The 16,339-nt window shown below is 41.8% G+C and overlaps 3 protein-coding genes across 3 annotated transcripts; 2 read left to right on the plus strand and 1 right to left on the minus strand.

The window, feature by feature from the left end:
- The first annotated feature begins 1,037 nt into the window (after positions 1-1,037).
- On the plus strand, positions 1,038-6,086 carry LOC103991440 (uncharacterized membrane protein At4g09580). The gene is made up of 4 exons (XM_009410907.3): positions 1,038-1,737; positions 3,823-4,093; positions 4,162-4,332; positions 5,710-6,086. The coding sequence occupies exons 1-4, from the start codon at positions 1,478-1,480 to the stop codon at positions 5,839-5,841; spliced, it is 834 nt and encodes a 277-aa protein (XP_009409182.2). The 5' UTR covers positions 1,038-1,477; the 3' UTR covers positions 5,842-6,086.
- Positions 6,087-9,710: 3,624 nt separating this feature from the next.
- Positions 9,711-11,760, plus strand: LOC135678666 (protein FAF-like, chloroplastic). Its single transcript, XM_065191737.1, has 2 exons — positions 9,711-9,951; positions 10,093-11,760. Exon 2 carries the CDS (start codon positions 10,144-10,146, stop codon positions 11,452-11,454), a length of 1,311 nt encoding a protein of 436 aa, XP_065047809.1. The 5' UTR covers positions 9,711-9,951; positions 10,093-10,143; the 3' UTR covers positions 11,455-11,760.
- A 3,325-nt stretch (positions 11,761-15,085) lies between these two features.
- On the minus strand, positions 15,086-16,108 carry LOC135679913 (phospholipase A2-alpha-like). Its single transcript, XM_065193893.1, has 4 exons — positions 15,840-16,108; positions 15,706-15,751; positions 15,496-15,618; positions 15,086-15,402 (listed from the first exon to the last, which is right to left on the minus strand). The coding sequence occupies exons 1-4, from the start codon at positions 15,972-15,974 to the stop codon at positions 15,227-15,229; spliced, it is 480 nt and encodes a 159-aa protein (XP_065049965.1). The 5' UTR covers positions 15,975-16,108; the 3' UTR covers positions 15,086-15,226.
- Positions 16,109-16,339: the final 231 nt, after the last annotated feature.

A 16,339-nucleotide genomic window follows, 5' to 3' on the forward strand; every position in this document is an offset into this window, starting at 1 on the left:
CAAGTGGTTTCATCATCAAAATACGAGATTCAACAATCTCCCCCTTTTTTATGATGACAACCACTTGACGACGGAATTAACCTTAACTCCCGGAGTTTAAACAAACTCCCCGTATCAATATGTCATATTGATAGAACCTTGAATTCAAACTGAATTCAAGTCATTGCAATATTCATCATGAACTTATACATAACATCATACTTAAATACGAGATTCAATAATATATATATATATATATATATATATTCACTTTAGGTATTTTTGTTGTTTGGTTAAACAAAAAGATAAATACAAAATTAGGTATAAACAACAACAAGAACAATAAATTATAATCCTCTAATTGGGATTTTTTTTTGGGTGTCATCGAGTCCTATAAAAAACTTATATTCTCGGCAGTTAAATTAAGAATATTTATATTTATATTTATAATTCATAGTATACATATTCTTAGCAGATGTATATACATTTTAAATACTGTATTTAATTATTCTTCTATCAAAATGAAATATAATTTTTATAAATGAAAACATTTTTGTTCCTATCATTCTTATAATCCAATATATATCACTAGTCAATTATAATTGAATAATAATAATAATAAATATGTGATAAATAGATTTTAAGAAAATATTAATAAAGTATTATAAATAAGATTTGATTTTGAGATTTTTAATCATAAATAAAAAATCTTTTGTATTACTTTTGACAAAGAATAAGCGATAAAGATGAGATTTTATCCTAAGATCATATTATCAATATTATTACAGTAAAAGTTTTTATAAGTTAAATTAATTTATATTTTTTAAAAAATTATTGAATGATATTATAAATTCTTTGAGATATCAACTAAATCATCATAAAGTCAGATTCGATTCTTTGAAATATCAAATATATTTATAATTTATATTATTTATCAAATATTTTTTGAAATATCTGTTGAAATATAGAGTTAATTTTTTTTAATATGACTTTTCTTTTTAGTAACCATAAAATATTTGGAGATCATTTATTTATGATTTAGTTACAATTAAATAAGGCCAACCCTTAAATAACCAGACTCGAAATTTATATACGTATTAGGAATTAAAAGGAAAAAAGAAAGGCTACAGAAAAAGACCGGCGGACGGCGTCTTCCCTTCTCACCTGCTGGCTGGCTAGCTGGCGTGAATTCGTATATCGAAATGAAAGCAACACATGGAAGAAGAAACTTGAGTCCATCCCTCCTTTTCCTGGTTTCTTCGTCTGCTCTTCTTATTTCCATCTTCCTTTTACCTGTTCCAATCATCATCATCGACAGTGTTAGATAGATAGATAGGGAGAGAACCCTAATTCTTCTTCGTAGATCGATTTGTGGAATCTCCCCCCCCTTCCTCCTCCTATGATGCGATCTCGCCTCCTTTCATGAAGCAGCGGCAGCTACTTCGATCGGTCCCTCCTCCTCGCAGCATTGCTTCTGCTGGTCCCCTCTCCCGTCTCCATGGCGCCGCTCAGGATCGCGACCGACCTGCGCGACGAGGAGTGCGGCATCTCCGCCCCGGAGGACTCGCCCACGGCCAAGAAGCCGCTTAGGGCTGACTCCTCCAGGATTCCCCTGACGAGGTGGGAGGCGGCCGCGGCGGCCACCGTGTTCTTCATCTTCTCCGTCGGCCTGTTTTGCATCTTCCTCACCATGCCCGAGGCCGACTATGATAAGATCCTCAGGCTCCCGCGGAACCTCTCCGATCTTCGCATCCTCAAGTGAGCTCCTCTTGCCGAAACAGTTGAATGCTTGTTCTCCTTGTGTTTTTCCCTTAGACAGCAGATTCTAAATTTCTCTCTCTATATATACGCATATCATGATTCATTGCACGCATCCAGAAAGGTATTTCATTGATATAAGTATGAAACTTGAAGCAATCTGTTCCAAGTGTGAAGCTTTTGATCCACGTGATGCCGATTGATAGGCCGCTGCAAATGTTTACGACTTTGGGGAATTTTAGAATATGGTTAATTGTACTGCAATCTGGTTATTCTTGGTTTGGGATACTGCTTTTTTCCTTGCAGATAGTAAACGCCATAATATGTACTTGGTGCTTCATATTTGAAATACTTGCGCTGCAAGTGGAGAATACTGTATGTGCTGACAGCGTAGGACAAAGCAGTTACTTTCTCTAATTTTCTTCTCCTTTTCCTTGCCCTTATTCCTTCTCAATCATCCACTCTGTCGAATCATATCGCACTAGTCAAGAGTGCTGGATGCACATCTGCCGGTTGGACAATTGTTAAACTATTAAAATATAGATTGCAATTGTTAGCACGAGATGATGACTTGAGAAGTGGAAATTTTTGGTTCATGTTGGCTTCTTATCAACAACCACCTGCTTGTAACACGAGCGTCCTTCATAATTTATGAATAATTACTTTCATCTAGATGATGTCCTATCCTTCCACTACAAAGTCTTAGGTATGCATTTATATCCGATTCATTTGTTCAAAATTATGTTAACAAATGTTTATTGGAGAGTGCTCCTAATTTGCATATTCTAATGTGGGTGATGGTGGGCCCTTTACAAGCATGTGAGGATGAAATATCTGACTATGTCTTTCCATGACCTTTGATTTTAAACTGAAACTAAATCAATCCTGAGCCTAATATAGGTATTTCGCATTATGCAAGTGTTATTGCAGATTTTTAAATTAGAGATTTAGCAAGTAATTACTCTCTCTATTTCAAACAAATGCATAGAGCTTGTTTTGATATGACACTTAACTCTTCTCTTTTCTGAAAGGGCATTTAAATTGTGTTGATCTAAAGTTTGCACCATAAAGGTTTGGTTCAGTAACATGGTTGGGCCATTTATCTTATTATAAAAAAGCTCTTTTGTTGGTTTGCTGGAGTCATTTTAAAATTAGTTATCAAATTTTAAAACATTCAATTTTTTAAGAAACATATTCGTTAAATGAAGAATCATGATAGGTTTGCTTTATTGGGTCGATTTATGTTTGCACATTCATCTTTTACAGACTGGAAGGACTAGATGTTTTCTTCTGTTATGCCCGGTGTTTTTTCTTCTCGGAAGCACCTCATTATGTCCTTGAATTTACTTCCTCTTTCTCCGAGGGTAGTTCTGTTATATGACTAATTCTGTTTGGTAAACTTATGGTGCATTGCACAACAAACTGCCGCTCTGTTTCAAATGATCCTGTCATTTCACGTCTCTTCCTGAACTACTTTGTTGGTATCTATTAGTGCCAACATTCTATTCGAGTTATGAAGAAATGCTTCTCTTTCGATTTCACTTATAATTTTCTTTGGATGTGTTTCTTTATATTCACTAATAAAACATGACCATAAAACAATGTGGTAATGCCACAAAATATTATCATATGCACATAAGAATTAGATATAGTACCAAAGCTTAGATGAAACATTTAGGAAGGGAAATATCATCCGTTCTGAGAGTCTGAGATAAATATGAGGTGGTATATGTCAGCAAAGCATGTTTGTGTTAGCATGATCAGATTCTATTTATGGCTCCTAATGTATGACAAACTATTACTTGGCAACTTCTCTGGTCTTTATAGTATCTTCTTATGCCATAACCTTGGCTTACTGATAAAAATATCAAAGAGCTTTCCAGTTTGAAGTTTCTTTCTTTTCTTTTTATTTGTAGAATCTCCTTGCACTTGGGTTTGGTTGATATCCAATTATAACCTATCTATAATGTCATATAGAAGTTATGCTTGTGATATTATCTATTGAAAAAAACAAAAAATTCAGGTCCTTGACATCTTGTTCTTGATTAATTTTGCATTTGTGCTCGCTGTTATTCTGTTTTGCAGAGATAACCTGGCCGTATATGCCAGAGATTACCATGCCAAATTTATATTAGGATATTGTTCGATCTACATCTTTATGCAGACATTCATGATACCTGGTACCATATTCCTGTCATTACTGGCTGGAGCTCTTTTTGGGGTTGTGAAAGGTGTTATTCTGGTTGTTGTCTCTGCAACTTCCGGTGCTTCATCCTGCTATTTTCTTTCGAAGTTGATTGGCAGGCCTTTGGTTAGCTGGATGTGGCCTGAAAAGCTGAGGTTTTTTCAAGCAGAGGTATCGGCAACTTATGTTAATATAACATATATTAATTATTTGATGAATCTGTTCTTCTCTGGATGCAGATAGCAAAGCGGAAAGAAAAGCTGCTAAATTACATGCTCTTTTTGAGGATAACCCCATCTTTGCCCAACACATTTATAAATCTGGCATCTCCAATTGTTGACATACCTTTTCGCATTTTCTTTCTTGCAACCTTGGTTGGTCTTGTTCCAGCATCTTATATAACTGTTAGAGTAAGTTTCTTTTTATATACTAGAATCTAGCTTATTTTCAGTTGTTATTTCTTTATGTATTTCGTCCTTTTTTATCCTTTCTTGCTACTACTTGACATAAGATAGAATGCATATCCTTGGTGATGTCTCATGAATCCACTGGTGCCGGATGCAAAATCCATTTCTTTTATTCTTTGGGCTGCTATATTGAGTTTCTCCTGTTGATCATTACAATTCTTTTTCTTTTTTTGAATATTGTACCTATATTTTGTTCTTGGAAGTTTTTTCTGAACATCTTCACCTTTTTTAGCATAATTTATACTCGGATGAATTTTAGCCTTCCATTGTAAGTGGAATTTGGAGAAGCACGTTAGAGATGAATCACCATGCACTGTGCCCCCGAGGAATGCTAAACAAGTACAACGTGGGAGAGAAATGGTTATTTTATAATGTTATTCTAGGATTAACACTTAACGTGGTGATCCTTGCTGGTGGAAATACACCTTATCCATCTCTGAGTCCCACATCTTTTCTGAATTTGTACAAAATGTGAAGGTGCATCTGGTCATGTCTCCTGCACCAACTCTTTTACCACAAAATGTTGAACAAGGTATTATCAGAAGTCCTTATTTCTCAAGTTATTGTAGCAGTCTTGTCCACACAAGTATTTGAACTCCATATTTGCACCCATGAAACATATGTGCACAGACTTGTTTCTGAGACATATGTAACATAATTTTGCCTCAATATTTTGGTAGCATAACAGTGAAATAATTGTTATCACAATTTTTCCTCTTCTCTTTTCCACAACTCGATCGGCTTTGACACAAAATTTTGCCAAGGCAGTCATTTGGACTCTGTTCTGAGTTGATTTAGGCTGAGCTTGGGCTCTTGTCCTTCGGCTGCCAGGATGAGTTGTAATTCTACTTGGTAGATGTGTAGACTGGGGCCATCTTATCTTTGCTTTCATAATTGCGCCTTTGTCTGCTCATTGTGATATAGCAACATGAAAGCTTAAAGTGATTATGATTTCTTTTTATTTACCATTATATTTATCTTCTCTTAAAAAAATGTTGAGGTTCTTACCTCTATTTACAATGATAAAAATGCTGCATCTATGATGTACAAAATGAAGAAGAGAAATATTTGCAGTATTCACCAACATTCTTGCAAGTTTACATTCGTCCAGATAAGCTTCTTGCATATGATAATCCTGCATATTGGCAATTTATGTTGATCCATCTCTGGTGAACTATTGAATACATTTTGTACTTTATTGATTTTTCTGGGTTGGGTTTCCTTCCGAAATCTAATCAATCTATAACTGTACTTGGCAGTCTTTATATTCTTTAGAAGATAATGTGTACCCAACTTCACTCGACTGCTATATACCTGCAGGCCGGGCTCGCTCTTGGGGACTTGAAATCAGTTAGGGATCTGTATGACATGAAGACGCTGGTCGTGCTGTTCCTTATTGGATTTATCTCCATATTTCCAACAATTCTAAAGAGAAAGCGGACATATGAATGAGGCTTTTGATGCATTTGAACTTTCTGCTTTTGTGAGAAACTGTTATTATCGATGGAATACACAAGGGAAAAGGGAGGGACACAGGGTAAAGCCACTTTTTTGTTCCACCATGGCCTTGGAACATCCGGCCATGACTTTGTATGTCATAGATTTGTTTCTTGAAAGGTAAAAGGTAGCTAGATTGTAGAATCAAAATGTAATACTTGTTCGATAAAACAAAGATTCAGCTTTCTAATTCTCTTTTAGAGATTGGCTTGGCATGCAAATCTTATGCAACCAGATATTTATCTGGATGAATGAGAACGACTGACATCGATAGGCACGATGGTATCGTGAGCAGGTTGTATACTCTCTTGGGGAATTGTGATCGAATTTACTAAATGATTATAAACTTTTTGATTGTGATGGATAATTTCTGAGATCCATTTCAGGAACATAAACCGACAAAATTGTATTCAAGGATGGATGCTCCTGTTAATAATAATAATAATAATAATAAATGATAATAATGCAGGCTTATCAAGCTTCAAATCATTGACGGACCACTTCCTCACAGACGATCTCCAATGGATTTAAATAAGCGATGCGAAAAGAGAACTTTTGGACCGACCCTCCATCGAAGTTCTTACACTGCGACGAGTGATTCACAGCAGAAGGGGTGAGCTTGTAAAAGGCTCTCGAGAACGCTGCTGTCAAGATCTCCTGTCTTCATGCATGAACCGCACCACCGTCATCTCCAGTCCAAGTGCCCGACAAGATCCAACCAACACTGCCTTCTTCGACGACGTCAGCCAAAGTAGCATTCGTCCCAGGTGGTGGGGCACTCCCGCCATTATGACACCCGAGAACAGCTTTAGTGTTCTTTGGCCTTTCTTCTTCTCCCATGAGCTCAAAAGACCTCACTCACACCAGGGTGGAGATGGTCCCTGGGGAAAAGGAGGCAGGACAGGAGATCTCTCCCCGGATCTCAAGTCCTTGCCCGTGTTTTGAGGTGGATACTTTGCTGGATTTCATGCCGGAGATGAAGGTGCGACGGCTCAGAGAATGCAGGGGCCGCAGGAAGGTGGCTTGGTGATGAAGGTTTAGGTGGCAGTGCTTGTTTTCAGTGCCCGTGAAGCTAAACACCGGTGTGGTGGTTAATGTTCCCAGTGAGTGGGTTGGGCGGTGGAGATGACCTCATCGAAGCTCCGAAATGGAGTGGTCAACCACCTCCTGGCTGGACCTAATATAATTGCATGTATGATTGCGTCTTAAGCGGCTTTCTTTAGGCAAAGTGCCTTGTGTTGGTGCTTTTCCGTGTGGCCAAGCTGAACTCATAGATTCGCAATAATGTTGTCTGCCGAGTATCTCAGTGATCAGAGAAGAAGCCTTTGAGCAAAACTTTGCACGCCGTCATGGATCCCATCGATGGTCTGTTCAATTAACGAGTAATGTAGCATGATATCACCAGCTTCTCGTACAAACATTGATCGGTACGGGGATTGCATATATGGACGCGACTGTTTTGCTACTCTGAGATTCGTGCTTTGGGCTAAAGCATCGTTAGTAGCATCTTCAGTATCATCGTCTTCTTCTTGTCCAATCCCCGGAGCTAATGGCGATGAACCTGTGGATAACAACTGGCTACGTAACGAGGCAAGAAACAGAGGGAATAAAAGCGAGAAGAAAAGCTTTCCAGCTTTGCTGTGTGAACTCGAACTGTCTCTGGAAAAGGTTGATGTTCGCAATTCTCCGGTAGATCTGGAATTGATGCTCGCTTCTTTTCTAGAGAGAAACAGTTTGCCTTTCGCATGAGCAAAAAGAAATGGATGATCGAACCACCGCCGGGTGTGCTAGTCCTGTCAATGGTATTCACAGAAAACATCCCCCACACAGAAATCTGTAGCTGTAGCTCTTAACACTGTAGCCACGGGGAGGAAGAAGAAGAAGAAGAAGAAGAAGAAGCTGTTCTGGGATTGGATGGGCAAATCGGCCCTATCCAAAATTGCACGTCACGTCGTGTCTCTGCCGTAGACGACGTGTCGATGCGAGGGTCACGCTGCGGCCAGACCGTATGGTCTTACGTTCCCGTCCATGTACGGAGACGGGAGAATTATTGAGGTGGTGGAGGAGGAAGGGGCAGCATCAGATGTTGCAGTTGCCATCGATTAGTCCCAGGACACTGCTGCTGCACTACCACCACAAGTGCCGCAGGTACACAACCCGAATCATCACCATCTTTTCCCACCTCTCCTCTGGACCAGTGGCCTTCATTCGCAGCATCTCCACGTTTGGTATGTGGCCTTCTTCCCTTTCCCCTGTTCTGTGATGTACCCGATTGATTGACGCAGTCCTCTCCTTGGGTTCTACCAGCAGTGGCAGTGCGAGCGAGCCGACGTGACCCATGAGATCTCACGGAGATTGTCCCCGGACCGCAGGGATTCGGGTCGTACCATTTGCATGTTATTGGGTCCGAGCCCGGGCATCCGGACCCGCTTGCCCTGCTCCTGCCGGACCGCATCGATCTCAGTCTCATCTTCCGCTTGTCCTGCTCCTGCCGGACCGCATCGATCTCAGCCTCATCTTTCTTCGTCAGAACACGCGGTGCTCACTGCATTCTGGCCACATGACCACAAGCCTTAGCCACATCAATGGAATGTCTCGTGCTCAATCATCTTCGTGGCTTCTCATCACCGAATGATCCTTCCCTATCCACTCCACACGAATCCGCTGGAGTTAGTGGCACGCCAAAAGAGAAAGGAGGCCGAGGAAGCACCGGAGGATGGGATGCCTCCACCGCCGATCCGAGGGTCGCCATTGGTCCACGCTGGCTGAGATTCCGCTGACTGGCCAATAAAGGTACGACCGCAACGGGTTCCTCTCGTTGTGCTCCACGTGGATCGTTGAGCCTCTTTTACGCCGCTCTGCTGGAACTAACTCCATGCACGCATCGCTTCGTGTCCAAAAGCGTCGCTTTTGGTGCAAAGAATGGCATCCATTTGGTGCGTGTGTGAATGATCTGCTTGGGATTTGGATGCAGCTAAGGAATAGGGAAAGATGAAATGAGAGAGCACCAATACAACCTGTTTATGAGAAGAGGAAGAAGGTCAACATGTTCTTGAGAACATGCATCTGGGCAAGCTAAGGTGAGATAGGGTGGAACGCTAAGCTTGATGGCTGTACCGGAAACATTGAATGGATGCGTTTATTGGCACAAACTGAAGAAATGAAGGGATGGATCTCAGTATATTTGTTGCTAAGTGCTCAAACCAGATGCCTATAATCAACCATATGATTCTAATAGATAGATAGATAGATAGATAGATAGATAGATAGATAGATAGATAGATCGATAGATAGGCTTTCCAGCCTTGTTCTAACTAGATGAATGGGTTGGAAAACACTAGCCTGAAATGCTTGCAGGCAGTACACTGGAATATTGTTTGCTGATGCTATATATCCTATCCTAAATGGTGAGGCATGTTGCTGTGGGATTATTCCGCCAAGAAATATTATAATCAGTGTTCTCTAAACAGGAAAAGCATTACCTGTAAGGAAAATGATGAGCGAGGTATGGTTGATTGGCACTCCAACACATACCACATGCTCTCAAATATCTCACTCCTTTCATGCAGCAGCAGAATTGCAGCATAATTCTTCTTTTACTTTTCGTTTCATGGGGGGTGAGAAATAGATCAGACAGACGGAGTGAGCGAGAAAGGAGGTGGAAAAATCGACAATATATAAGAGCTGGAAAAGGAGGGAGTAGTGGTGGTGGTGGCGGTGGTGGTGGAGGGCCCCTGCATGGCTCAAAAGGTTCCAAAGAGAGAGAGAGAGAGAGGGAGAAGGCCTGACCTTTCGCCCCTACAAATACCCCCTCCCCTCCCCTCCCTCGTTTCTCATCAGCTTGGCCTCCTCTGAGACATCTCAAGCCAAGCCGACCTCTCTCTCTCTCTCTCTCTCTCTCTCTCTCTGAGAGGAGGGTGGTGGACAAAAGGAGGAGAGGGATCACATCATACCTCTCTCTCTCTCTCTCTCTCTTTCCCTCCCTCTCTCTTTGTCACTACCTTCCATTTCCTGCTCTCTTTCAGCAACTCGACTGCATCTCAGTATTATACAGCCTTGGTAGAGGTAAACTACAGTTTTACAGACTTGTCTTCACTTGCTGCTTCCCGCTATCCGCCTCTCCTGCAGCTATTATATGATCCGTGGGGCTGCACTCTCTCATCCTCCGAGTTCTTATTGCTTTGCCATGCTTTCTTTTCCTTGCAGTGATTCATATTCTATATCCTGTCGATCGAGTTCCAAACTTTGTGCCCGAAGATGTCGGTGGCTGTGCTGCAATCACCCTTCCACCTGGAGAAGTACGGCTGGCCTGCGCCAGAAGAGACGAAAGATGACCCTGTGATGGCCGTGGAAGACGACCACAACCGGCCGGGGCAATTCGACATCTGGAGTGCCATCCAAGCGCAGAAGGGCGCTAGTCCGGTGGCCGCCGATCCGCCGGCTCCTTATGTTCATCCTCTGATGAGGCGGTCCTCGAGCTCGCTGAGCCAGATGAGCCTCCAGATGTGCACGGAGAGCCTCGGCTCGGAGAGTGGCTCCGACGACTTCTCCTCGGTTCCCGACGGCCTTGACTTCGATTACTCGCCCAAGAACGAGACAAAGACGGAAGAAGAAGACCACGACGTGCATGAGAAAGTGGCAGTAGTTGAAGAACGAGGAGGACTGTGGTCTAGAACTGAAACAGAGGAGCGCCAAGTGCCGCAACGCAAAGCGGATGAGCTCATATCGGTGAACTACAATTGCTCCATCAGCAGGAGGTCGCCGTCGCGTTCGTTCCCTCCGCCGCTGCCATCTCTATCCCGCCGCGACGGGCCCTGCCTCCACATGAGGCCCCATCGCCGCGATGGCCGCCTCGTCGTCCAGGCTGTACTCGTACCTTCCCGGAACTACCTCCACGCTCAGCGCGAGGGCGGTCGCCTCCTCCTCTCCTTCGTCGACGCCACCTTCGACGATGACTCGTCCGAAACCGTCGAAATCGAACAGCCACACGAGCACCACCAAGTTATCGATGAAATCGAAGAGAACAAAGCAGAGGAAGTGAAACTGAAGAACTGCTACGAGGCAGACGACGACGAAGAGGAGGAAGAAGAGGAAGTGGAAGTAGTCGACAGGGGAACCGTCATCGAGGTGAAAGTGAGCACACAACCCCAGCAACAGAACGGCAGCGCCATGAAGATCCTCCGGTCTTCTCTCGTCATCAACAAGTTCGTCGGCGGCACGCCGCGGAGCAGCAACGCCAAGTGCGAGCAGAGCAATCTCAACAGCATCAGCCGGTGGCAAGCTATCACACCAGCGACAGTGGCACGACGACCACCACCGACACCCGCCACCGCAGCAGCTGCAGTAGTGGTAGCCTCTACCCTCAGCGCCTCCACTGAAGCTTACAACGACATGGGAGCGTGGCCTTCGCTCGGCGACGACGAACACCACCTGCCACTCGACAACAAGCTGCTCTTCACCTCGAAGCGGCGCAACCGCGAGGAGCTGCTCCACAGCATGAAGCGGTGCAGTCAGCTGCGCAAGCCATTGTTCATCTGGGAGCCCTGTTGCATTGCCACTTCCTCCTGAGCCACAGAATCCATTCTACCCTCTTATCTATCTATCTACTAATCTACCGATCTATGCGTCTATCTATCTATCTATCTATCTATCCATCCATCCACCCACTTATTGAAATTGATATGATTACCATTGACATAGTAATGATCATCCGATTAATAAGTTGGAGTGTGTCGAGGGCATTTCACTGTTTGGTTTCATTCAGACAGTCTGCTGCCACTCTTTAACTACCGAAGTCTCTCTTTGTTTTTCCACTCCGTGGTTATATGTTGACACCATGATTTAATGGACGACTTGATATGATGATTGTGATTACTCATTTGTTGTTAATGTCGTTGATGTCTTTTTTCCCGAGTGATTTGAAGTGATTATGATCGACAGTAAGCTTCGGTCACAGTTTTGCTGGACATGAGAACAGATCTAAGGTAGATTAATCCGATCTAATCCCCAGCCCAGAGGACTCAACCCCGAACGTCTCTCCTGGTCTCATCCCCGCCTCTTCGAGGTCAACTGCTACATCGTCTTCAATGTCTCCATTCGCCCACTCCTATTCCGAGGTTCCGACACATGACCTGTCGAAGCCTGTAGTACTCCATTCTTCATCATCATCTTCTTCATCTTACTGCAACAATCGACAGCCACGAGTAGGAAACTAGTATTCTTCGTCATGCCATGCCACCGATCGCCAACTTGATCTTATCCGCATGCACCCATGGCCGGAAATTGTTTTCTGCCTAAATTCCTTTTCTACTTGGGCTGCACAACGAGAACAATGGCTCCTCGAATGATGTGAGTTTTTGGAAGAGGTATACGTATATTATTTTAACGAATTACACGAAGAGAATATGAACACAATGTACTGAAGCATCTAAGAACCTCCAAGAAGAGAAAAAGTAGGCAGCATGGGCAGCAAAAAGAATTGGCCATTGGAGTCACAATGGAGATCATGACATAACAGAGGTTCCATGGTACGACATGGTGGAATCCACTACCCACACTTGCATTGTGAACACCGATATCAGCTGCCGGATGATACCTTTGCTTAGTCTAATGATCAAAAGAGGAAAAAAGGGACAGTAGCTCGTCCGGAAGCATCTGTGTGTGCTAAGACAATTAACAGTCCGTGTGCCATTCGACTCATCCGTATGTCCTGAGGAAACAAAGATTTTAGAAGACAAGCTACACGATGGCCATAGCCATGCAGTATTGCACACCCATGCGAGCACACGAGCGGGACAAGCAAATAGGAAGGCTGCGTGACACAGAAGCTATTGCTTTGCTTGGCAACCACAGGGAAACTGGAGGTTGGCCTGCCGGTAATAGCCAGCAGGGTGATCGATCACCTGCAAATTGTGGCATGGATATAACATGCATCGCTGTGCAGTGAGCAACAGAGCAAAGGCATGTTGACAGGAGAAGAAAGGCGAAGAACCAAATGCATTCTGTAAAGCCAACTCTGCAACGACTAATCACTACCCACTAACGGAGCTTGCTGGTGAGCGAGTAATGCTTTTGTTCCTTCTTCCCCAGTGGTGAATGTTTCATGACACGCATTTGGAAAGCTCAGCGCCATTGGACAAGGGGAATCTGATCCATTCTCTGTGGCTCTCCCAACTTTAGCTCTCTTGTATGCTTGTGCCAAAAGGGTGGCGTGATGACTTAGGATCTTGCAGTTGTGCATCGTCCCAACTGGGTCGCAAGGCCATCATCCCAAGGTGAGCCTAAACAGCCACCGGATCGAGTCTGATCTCGTCATCAACACTGAAGGATTGATTGCCTGTGTTCTTGTTGGTGCAGCAGCTGCAGAAAACCAGTCTAAATGGAGACAGCGATGCCCCTCACGATGGGGTTGCGCAGTGATGCTTAACTCACGGTCTTGGATATGCGTGGCTCCAATGATCGACATCTTCTGGTAGCGGTGATCCTGTTGGCTTGTGGATGAAAGCCGGAGTTGTTCTGTGCAAAGATGACGGCCCATATACCAACGCATGTCGTCTTCTTACGTTAGGCAAACGTTACGTGGCAAAGGATTGCCATGTGAGGCAGAGACCATTTGCCTTTGATTGGACGACGGTATTCTCTGATATAATAATTTATTTTTCTTTGTACAATTCTGATCGATCGATCACATCCAGAGTTCATTTCCATATGATTGCTAGAATATCAAATCAAACATTATGATATATATATATATATATATATATATATATATATATATATATATATATATATATATATATATATATATATATCACAGGTTTAATTTAGTTTGGGTTTAATGTGAGTCCAGCCCGGCCCAAATAAAGGGTTTGAACCAACGACTGGACTCAGCCCAGAGAGCGGTGACGAAAGGCTATGATCAATATTACTATAATGGGAAGCGACTCGATCGAACCAGTAAGTCAATTGGTCAGACCGCATGTTTGATTAAAAAAATATTAAATAATTTAAAATTATATATGGTAAAATTTTGAAATATTAAAACTAATTAAAAAAAGTTATATAGGAAATAATAAAAATTACGAATATTAAAAATATAAACATTAAACATTAGTGATAATTATATAAAGTCGGATCGATTTTAATTGTTTTTCTCACATCAACCTTAATTTCATGATTAACGTAAATGCTCTCTTATACAACTAATAAAAAAAATTTAAAGTGTTTAACTAATCTTTCGTTGTGTTGTAGAACCTAATCAATTTTATGTACTTCGATCAGTTCATGCGGATTATCTAAAATATAATTGGGTTAATCGGATCATTTTAATTTTTTAATACATCCAATCTAATAATTTTGATTTCGATTCTCAAGTTTTTTCACTCAATTCTATCTAATTTTGATAACTATACTTCGACTCATGCACGTTTATGCATACACAATGGAAGAAGGCTAATTATATTATCCTTACAGTTAATTTTTTTTTAAAAAATATATTAAAATTTTTATAATTATGAAAAAAAATATTTAACTTTATTTATTTTAACATTATTAATTTTATCAATATATAGATCAAATAAAAAATTTCGTGTCATTTGAGACATTGATAAGATTAACCATCATCATATTGTTTTTTACTATATCTATCGTCCTTAAAATTCATATCATTATGATAAGTTTTTTCAATTCGATCTCGACCTAAAAAGATTATATTAAAAATTTTATAATTATAAAAATAAAAATATTTAACTTTATTTATTTTAATATTATCGATTTTACCAAGATTTAGTGATAAGACATCGATAAGATTAACCATCATATTGTTTTTGACTATATCTCTTGTCCTTAAAATTCATATCATTATGATAAGTTTTTTCAATTTGATCTCGACTTTAAAAAAATTATATTAAAATTTTTATAATTATAAAAATAAAATATTTAACTTTATTTATTTTAATATTATCGATTTTACCAATATATAGTTCGAACCATTTGAGACACCAATAAGACTAATCATCATATTGTTCTTGACTATATTTCACATCGTTAAAGTCCATACCATTATGATAAAATAATATTAAATATTTTTTATAATTATAAAAAATTAATATTTTTTTTTTAAATCTAAAGATTAAAATATATTAAAAAAATTAAAGGATAATAATATGTATCATAGGAACTGCTCTGAGACTATAAACGATAGCCAAAAAAAAAAATTCTTATGGTCACGTGCCTTGAAGAGTAGAAGTACAATTATGATGCCAAAACATTTCCAACTCTGTAGGGTCACGTGTGATCCCCAAAAGAAGAGACCTAAAATAATAATTTGGACCCGCCCTTTCTATGGCTTGTGAAGGACTCTTCCAGCTAACAAGGCAGCCTCTATCACCAATGTGATCACATCCATCACCTCCTCCACCATGCATTTGTTCCCCCTGAAGGTCCCCTTCCCGGATGCCCTCACCGCTTCGATGCAGTTGAGGAAGTTCTCGTTGCACTCCTGGCTCAGGTAGTCATCTGCATCCCATCGAAACCGACACCGGTTAGCATCGTCGGAAGGAAGTTAGATGCGAGTACAAGATAAGGACATGGGAGGAAGAGAGAGAGAACGTTTGGCCTGCACACAGGCGTCATGGACCATGCAGCAGGCGTCAAGAGCATCGCATGGCTTCTCCCCCGGGCACCCGCTGTATAAGATGCCGCAGTATTTGCCGTACCTCAGGAAGGGTGGCACTTCGATCGATGGACACATGTGTTAGTCGACGAGAAAGCGAAGCACGAGTTCGATGTCAAGCAAAGCGCAGGGTCTCTGGCTCTTACCAGTGCAATGATCGGACTCGCACTTTCTGCTGCACTGCTGCTTGCTCTGCAGAGACAACAAGAAGAAGAAGAACCGAGTGGAGTCCAAGCAATCCAAAGAAACAAGAGAACAACAAGTGATTCAGATTTCAGACCGTGGCGATGCCGGGGTCGACGGATCGGACGCCGATGTTAAGGCCGTGGACCGGCGTGGTGACGGAGAGGAGCAGTGCGAGGAACGGCACTGCCAGATTCAGCTGCGGTGGCGAGTGCGTTCTCCTTCCGGCCATTCCGAGATGAACACAAGGGAGGGGATGGAGAGGGAAGAGGCTCTCTCAGAGACGCTCTCAGAAGTGAGTGCTGGCTTTGGATTTTGCTTGGGAGATGGGTTCTGATATGGGGGAAAGCAGAGATGCGAAGGCAGTGTGCTGTAGTTTTGTCCGATTTGTCTCGTGACTCTCCCGCATTTAGTGGCTCACCTACTGCCACCCTATCCTATCCTTTTGTTTTGTCTGCTATAGGGGAGACGTGGATGCACCGGCATTTGTTGATGCATCAAAATCAGTCTGCCGGTGGGTCGGTCAAAATCTCATCTTCTACCAGCACGTGAAACACAGCGGTTTGGTTTCAACGATTCATCTATTTCAAATGGAAT

This window comes from Musa acuminata, chromosome BXJ1-7, assembly GCF_036884655.1.
Source record: "Musa acuminata AAA Group cultivar baxijiao chromosome BXJ1-7, Cavendish_Baxijiao_AAA, whole genome shotgun sequence".
NCBI classification, from domain to species: Eukaryota; Viridiplantae; Streptophyta; class Magnoliopsida; order Zingiberales; family Musaceae; genus Musa; species Musa acuminata.